This window comes from Myotis davidii, unplaced genomic scaffold (assembly GCF_000327345.1).
Source record: "Myotis davidii unplaced genomic scaffold, ASM32734v1 scaffold373, whole genome shotgun sequence".
Taxonomy (NCBI): Eukaryota; Metazoa; Chordata; class Mammalia; order Chiroptera; family Vespertilionidae; genus Myotis; species Myotis davidii.
In genome coordinates, this window is record NW_006287255.1 from 3,330,848 (window position 1) to 3,339,492 (window position 8,645).

The 8,645-nt window shown below is 37.0% G+C and overlaps 1 protein-coding gene across 1 annotated transcript in view; it reads right to left on the bottom strand.

Moving 5' to 3' along the window:
- Nucleotides 1-8,094, bottom strand: part of ACTR3 (ARP3 actin-related protein 3 homolog (yeast)) — a gene marked incomplete at its 5' end in the record, with an annotated part of 38,448 nt that extends 30,354 nt beyond the window's left edge. The window contains 2 exons of the mRNA XM_015560835.1: nucleotides 4,179-4,303; nucleotides 7,999-8,094. Coding sequence (XP_015416321.1) covers nucleotides 4,179-4,303; nucleotides 7,999-8,094 — 221 coding nt within the window. The remainder of the gene's footprint in view (nucleotides 1-4,178; nucleotides 4,304-7,998) is intronic.
- Between the last annotated feature and the right edge of the window lie 551 nt (nucleotides 8,095-8,645).

An 8,645-nucleotide genomic window follows, 5' to 3' on the forward strand; every position in this document is an offset into this window, starting at 1 on the left:
CTTTTTGCTCTTCTAGTTGGTGTTTTTTTGCTTTCTCTTATTCCATATTGCTGATTTTATCTTGGCATCCTCTACTCTACTGTTGAATCCCTATAATTTATTCTTCATTTCAGTTAATGTATCCTTCACATCTGAATGATACTTTTTCATGCTGTAAGGTTCTCACTAAGTTCACTGAGCATCCTTATAAGCAGTGTTTGGAACTCTTCATCTAGTACAGCGGTTCTCAACCTGTGGGTCGCGACCCCTTTGGGGGTTGAACGACCCTTTCACAGGAGTCGCCTAAGACCATCGGAAAACACATATATAATTACATATTGTTTTTGTGATTAATCACCATGCTTTAATTATGTTCAATTTGTAACAATGAAAATACATCCTGCATATCAGATATTTACATTATGATTCATAACAGTAGCAAAATTACAGTTATGAAGTAGCAATGAAAATAATTTTATGGTTGGGGGTCACCACAACATGAAGAACTGTATTAAAGGGTCGCGGCATTAGGAAGGTTGAGAACCACTGATCTAGTAGATTGCTTATCTATAATACATTTAGTTCTCTTTCTGGAGTTGAGTTCTGTTCTTTCATTTGGGACATGTTTCTTTGTCTCCTCATTTTGGCACCCTTCCTCTATTTGTTTCTACGCATTATGTAGAGCTGCTACATCCACCAGGATAGTAGAGTAGCCTAATACAGTAGGTGTTCCGTAGGGCCTAGTGACATAGCCTCTCTGATAACCCAAACTGGGCAATCGGGGTGTGCCCTCTGTGTGGACTGTGTACTTTGATTGCTATTGGAACATCAATAAGGAGTAATTTATCCCCAGGCCCATCAGTTGCAAGGATTGGCTGTGACCACAGACCACTGACCTCTGACCACCATAGAGGATCAGCTGCACAGGAGCCCACCCCACAGAGCAGGACTTACTTCAGCAGGGCTCTGGTGCCCACTGAATTTGTCCCTTTAGTGTGTCACTTGTGGAGTTGTTTGTGTGGTGATGCTTCAACGTGGTCAGAAGCTGTCCTCTGGGTGCACGGGCTCTCAGGCCTCCAGGGCGGTGGCCAAGATCAGCCAATGCCTGTTACTGCCCAGAGCCATCTGTCATGAGCTACAAAGCAATCTGCAAATGTCTGCTACTTGTGTTGGCCCAGGAGAGGCCAAGCTACAAATCAAGGCTAGCTGCTGCTACTGCCAGGCCTGGGGCCACTTAGTGAAAAGTATGGGGTATGCAGAGTCCAGGTACTGCTTGTTTGAGATATTTTTAGGAAAACCTAAAACATGAGCCAAGACAGGTCATTCATATGGAAAAGCCACTGTAAACATCATGGTACTCCTGAAATTGGGTGAGGTGGAGCCTCAAGGGATCACAAGGTGGGGAGGGTGGACAGTGTTAGCCAAGTTGATGGAGACTCAGACATGCTGGCTCTGTGGAGGTAGATAGCTCATCAAAGCAACAATGGCCTCTGTTAGCACTTCTGTCTGGAAGAAAGTTGCCTCCGCAGCTCTCACCCTGATGCTAGACATTTCATTTCCTTCCCCTATGTCTCTGATGCCTTTTTCACGCTATTGCCCAGTGACAGAGCTCAGAGGGAGGGAGTCTGAATAAGTCCGTGTGTGAGCCCTTTAACATATGTTAAACGCCAAGCCTGTTTTGTCTTCCTTTCCGTTTAGCCCGCGATATCCAATTTCACTGACATGCTGGCGGCACCAGTGACTGACCGGTCTGGACAGAAAGTATAGTGTTAGTCACCAGTGACTGACATGGTGCTTAAAGTGTTAAAGAAACTGCCTGGGACTCCAGCAGTCTACCATCTCCTTCAGCCTCAATCCCACTGGTTTTTACAGCCAAAAGTTATGGGACTTCTCTTTTTGACATTGGAACCCTGGGCCAGGGGGCCTGATGTGGGGCTGGGACCCCTCACTACTAAAGGGGGAATCTCTGCAGCTGAGATGTCCCTTCTGATTTATATCAGCCACATGTGAGTATGGGACCAGCACATTCAGCATCTCTACCCCTCTTACCAGTCTCAAATGTGGCTTCTTCTTTAACTCCCTACTTGTAAGACTTCCATTCAGCCATATTTCAGGTGATTCTAAATAGTGGTTGTCCTATGGTTTAGTTGTAATTTTGATTGGGTTGTGAAAGGAAACGAGTACTAGATTTACCTATGCTTGCCATCCTGACTGAAAGTCCCTATGATGAAAGTTAAATGTTTGTGTGCACACACAATTTGTTTCTCTCTATGCCTACTGCCTTAAGTGTAGTACAAGTCACTAATATTCCTTGCCTTAGTTATTACAATAGTCTGGTCTTCCTAAAATGATGCTGTGTTTCCAATAAAAACAGCCAGTGCCCTAACTGGTTTGGCTCAGTGGATAGAGTGTCAGTCTGCGGAATGAAGGGTCCCAGGTTCAATTCTGGTCAAGGGCATGTACCTTGCTTGCGGGCACATCCCCACTAGGGGTGTGCAGGAGGCAGCTAATCAATGTTTCTCTCTCTCCATCGATGTTTCTAACTCTCTATCCTTCTCCCTTCCTCTCTGTAAAAAAATCAATAAAATATATATTTAAAATAAATAAATAAAAACAGCCAATATATGAGTATTCATGATGTACAAAGCACCATAACAATTGTTTTATATGCATCATCTCATTAAATCTCCCAACAATCCTATACTATCTCCATTTAACAGATAAAGAAACAAAAACTCAGAAAGGTTAAGTTACTGAATATCACAAAGCTAGAAAGTTGCACAGCCAGCTCTAGCTCGTCTGGTTCAGTGGATAGAGCGTCAGCCTGTAGGCTAAAGGGTCCCAGGTTTGATTCCAGTCAAGGGCACATGCCAGAGTTGCAGGCTCGATCCCCAGTAGGGGGCATGCAGGAGGCAGCCAATCCATGATTCTCATCATTGATATTTCTATCTCTCTATGCCTCTCCCTTCCTCTCTGAAGAGAAAAAAAAAAAGTAAGTTGCACAGCCAGAATTCCAGCCAAGCCAATATACTTCAATATTTGTGCTTTTAATCACTACTTAAACCATTAATGTTACCCAAAGGACAGAGTTAAATTCTTTAACATGGCCTAACAACACTTTCAACAATCTTATCCTGGCCTACTTGTTCAGCCTCCTCACTTCTTTCCACCTCCTCTATGCTTTAGGCACACTGGTTGTTTAAAGCCTTCCTGAATATTGGAATCTCTGCCTAGTATATATAACTTTGCCTACACAATTCATCCAACATCTATTTATTATTCAAGCCTCAGCTTAAAGATTTACTCCCTAAAGATATTTCTAAATCCACAAAATAGGTTAGCTATTCCTGATATACATTCCCAGAGTTATTCTATACTTTCCTTTTTGTAACACCCTTAACACCTGTAATTATTTCTTCAGTGTATTCCTTTCCACCACATTATAACTGCCTTATCAGGAAAGTCATTTTGTTATTCATCACTGTATTCTCAGCACTTAGCCAAATTTTTTACATATGGTAGTATTCATGAATAAATTATGAGGATAGAAGAAATGAGGTACAAAGGAGGAAATCTGCAAATGAGGTAAAGTCAATGTTCAAAAACATGATAATAAATGTCAGAATAGTGTTTACCTTTGGTATAGGTAGGGGTGATGACTATGGGAGTAGACACAAGAAAAGCTTCTAGGTTACTAAATTTACTCTATATCCTGAAGTTTTACGATTGGAGTCATAAAATTTAACTATATAATTTAGACTTACCTATTTTACTACATACAAATTATACCTCAATAAAAAGGAAGAAAGGGAAGAATGGCAGGATAAGAAAGGGAAAAAGGAGGGAAAAGAGAGCAGCACTTCCAGGTGACATAAGCTTCAAAAAGGAGAGAAATGGTATAGGTTTGAATACTTATGGGAAATGTCTCTAAATGTGGCAATGAGAAATGCAATTACATTGATGATTCTAAGATCTAGTAGGTATGGAAAAGTAAATACTGCTCACTTGGGCAGGCTGAAATTTTCCACTTGGAAAAAAAATAAAGTTAACGTTAAGTTGGGAGGGGCCACAGGGAAGGAGAAATTTCTATTGTGAAGAGGTTGAAGCTACTAGGCCTATAACAGTGAAATTCTAAATGGCACAATCATAAACTAATTTTTTTAAAAAAAATGTTATAATTTACAAATCATAAAATATACCTTTGTTGCATATGTAGGTTTTTCTATTGCTTCATCACCAATGAAGAAGTCTAAGTCATCAACACCTTTCAACACCCTCCTTTGAGCTTGATCACCCACTTTTGCTGACTCCTTAATAGCAATACCTTTAAAATAAAAGTTATTTATACATGTCAAAAATTTTACTATTTTCAGATGAAACAAATTTATAAAATACTTCTTCCATTATAAAGTGCTATTAAACAAAACATGATCTAGCATATTTAAATTGCCAAACTAAAGCACATAGGTAAAAGAAAAAAAAATGACCAAATTCATTTAACACAATGAAATCTCAATCCAAAGACAAGGTTCAAAATGTTAAAAGCCAAAAAGAGAAGTATGGCTCTGGAAATGTTTCAATTATATTTTTTAATACTATGTTAAAATCTACTTTGATTTTATAATCCCATCAAATCAACATGTGCCAAATCAACATCAAAAAGAAAAAATTTAAGAACACTAACAAATGGCAACACAAAAATTACAAGAGGAATTTTTTTTTAAAGCTTTCTTTACGCCCGAACAACATGCATCAGTGGTTGAGTGTGGACCTATGAACCAGGAAGTCACGGGTCAAGGCACATACCCAGGTTGTGGGCTCGATCCCCAATGGAGGGCGTGCAGGAGGCAGCTGATCAAAGATTCTCTCTCATCACTGATGTTTCTCTCTCTCTCTCTCTCTCCCCCTTCCTTTCTGAAATCAAAATATATTGTTAAAATAAATAAAAGCATTCATATTTCTATTCTATTTGTACTATAATAGATTAGTAATTTCAATATAACACTGACATAAGGTTCTGTTAAACTAATCATACAAGAAAAAGTTTTTTTCAAATCATTTTGGTAAAACCTATTATAATCCCCTTAAAAAACTTCAGAAATTCAGCATACAGTTCTATACATAAAACTTATTACATATTTCTTAATCAAGTTATGTTTATAAATCCTCCAAGTTAAGCAGTCCTTCATTTTTATAATTACCTATACATAATACCTATATGTAATATCTATAATGTAAATAATAAAAAATGCATACACTTAAGTTAATCTGGCATTCAACTGTTATACTTTAATTTAATAACAGTTATATACTTAATGAAGTGGGCAAAAAATACTGAAGGAAAGAAATTCTAAATCCACATTCTACTCCTAAATGTTAGAAACCTTCTCTAGCAATATATATATATATATAAATAAAAGCCTAAACGACAGTTCGACCATTAGACCAGTAGCTATGACGCACACTGACCACTAGGGGACAGACACTCAATGCAAAGGCATGGAAACATGGAACAGACTGATGAATCTCAGAGGGAAGCGGGGGGAGGGCGGGAAGAGATTAACCAAAGATCTTATAATGCATACTACAGGTCCAAAGCATGGATTCGTGCATCAGTGGGGTTCCTCGGCCTGGCCTGCAGGGATCAGGCCAAGTCCGTGCACTGGGCCCTCCAACATCCTCCAAGGGGTCCCAAATTACAAGATGGCACAGGCCAGGCCAAGGGACCCCACCAGAGCACGAATCTGTGCACCGGGCCTCTAGCTCATTTATAATGTACATAGACATCTAGATAATTTGCTATAATTTTCCTGCAAAACAAAGATATATAAAAATAACTTTGAACCATATCTATAGCCTTTCCAGATCAAATATTTATGCTCATCATTTATAGCATGACTATATCTGCTGATTATAAACTCTGCACCTGCAGTATTAAAACACTAGTTGGGTGAAAAAAACTCCAAAATCAAAAACCTCCTTTCAGAAGGCAAATAAATTTTTAACATCCTGCAACTTCTCATAATAAGACAATGAAAACTATCAGGTGGGTAACTGGAAATAACGGGGAACACTTTGTGTAAAGTATATGATTGTCTAACCACTATGCTATACAGCTGAAACTAACACAAAATAACACTGAATGTACACTGGAAAAATAAAGACAATGGAAACTAAAATATTTTGACAGAGAGATGAAATAGAGAATGGGTACAATGGTGATGAGAACCTAAGGTTCAAAAGATCAAGATTTTAAAGGTAGGGTGGGCCCTACTCCAATGACTAGTGTCCTTCTAAAAAGAGGAAATCTGGACACAGAAAAAAGACAGCATGGAGATACACAGGGAGGAGACAGCCAAGTGATTGTATATACAAGCCAAGGAATGTCCAGGATTATCAGCAAACACCAGTAGTTAGAAGAGGCAAAGTTTCTCCCCTAGAGCTGTCAGCAAGATCATGGTCCTGTTGGCAACTTGGTTTTGGACTTCTGGCTTCCAGAACTGAAGTCTCTGTTGTCTTAAGCCACCCAGTTTTTGGTACTTTGTTACAGCAGCTTTAGGAAACTAATACAAGCATATACAATGGTCTAACAGCACTAAATTCAAATACAGGGTGGGCAAAAATTGGTTTACAGTTGTAATACAAATAAATAATAAAAGAATAAGCTGTGTTCACATACAACTATAAACCTACTTTTGCCAACCCCTGTAAAACTAAAGTCAAGTACTAGTCCACAAAAGTACTTCTATACAAGTCAGCAAAAGAGCCAATGTTTGTCAACAAAAACAACAATCAATAAATTGATATATAAATGTGAGGAAAAGGAAAAATAAGCAAACCTGTCCTTCAGTGTACACAAGGACAACAGAATGGTACCACCAAACTAAGGCCACTATTCTCACATGAGTAAGCTCTATCATCAGTGTCACCTAAAATTCTTTCTAGGTATTAAAGAATTAGACTTAGGTAGTAGGCTAATTTTTTACAAAATCAATTCCTAGAAAAGTATACCAATGAGCTATTCATGTCCAATTAGTACCCCACTGAGACTAAAGATGTGCAATCTTTGCCAAGCCTAGTGATTTTTACCTAGTTCTCAACTTCACTAATTCTGAAATGTCAACTGCTTTCATTACTCTCTGCATGTTTATTTTTCCATTTCTTTCTTATTTTCATAATAAGAATACATAAAAATATTCAAACAGTCACATAAGTACTACTGTGAAAAACTACTGACACTCCCAAAATTAAACTGTCTAGGAGTTAGCACCACCAAGCAAAGGCTCAAAAGGTCTGTCATCTAATAAGTTAGTTTTAATTCAACATTAGGACAAGTAAATCACAGGTGTTACTATATAGCATGAAAAAGATGAATCATTTGAAAATCAAAAGTACTAAATTATACCAAGGACCAGATACATAATCCATGCTAACAAATAAAAGCTCTAACAAAGCCAAGTATGAGAGTATTTTTAAAAAACTACTGAAAGAGAAACTACTGAAAGTTGATGTTCAATTAAAGTAAACAAAGTAAGACAGAATAACAACACTGGGTGGTTATAAGATATTAGAAAACAGCTGAAGTCAACATCTCTGAAGATGAGATTCAGTACTTATTTTAAAACATGAGCTTAGGTCAGGATGTCAACAAGCACAAGGCCCTGCAAAAAGTAATCATATCCAAAAACCAAAGGACAGTCTTCATAAGTGTGTGATGGGGATACACTTTTTAACAGTTAGTTTACAAGCATATACTGTTAATAGCAATATCCTTAAAGCAGAAGCTTGTTTAATTCCTTCATCTTGTCTCTAAAGAGATATTTGGAAGATTTGGTAAATGGAGCTGAACAGAGAGCTGAAATGATTAGAAGTGCAGAAATGAGGTCACACTTAAATTTTGCAAACCATAGTACTTAAAGGATTAAATAGTACTGTGTATCAGAAATGATTATTTCTTTTACTTTAATTAAGAAAAAGATCTTTAAATCTGTTAATTTGTGGCTTAAAAGAAACACTTACAGGAAGGGATGATAAACTGTGGTTCTGTATTTCCAGCATATCCTATTTTTGTATACCTGCAAAATAAAAAGAATTTTATAAGGATTTCACTTACATCTTAATAATTACTAATTTAATTCTTAGATTTCCATTTATTATAAACTGAAGTTCCATGGTGGATAAATAATACATAAAATTCCATAGCTTCAATTCATTTAAACATCTCTATTTTCAAAATTGTAAATACCCATAGCTTTTTACCAGCACTTCCATGTCTAGAAACTGATCCTGTAGATATTAATACATACATGAAGTAACATGTAACAAGGCCATGTTATTGTATATATACATGTTAGATGTATATATTGCATATTTTTTGCTACAATCTTTCTTATAACAGCAAAAGACTGGAAATAATTTTAAAAACCATCAAATGAGAAACTAGTTAAATATGCTAAATTTATGCTATGGAATATTACATAGCTATTAAAAAGAGACTGAAGAACTCTTATGTACTGATAGAAACAATCTCCAAATTGTATTGCTAATTGAACAAAGCAAGGTACAGAACAATGTTTCTTTCAAGTATTCTACATCTGTATAAGTAAAAGGGCAAGATTAAAAACATACAGTTTATTGTATAGGCACAGAATATCTGTAAAAGAGTA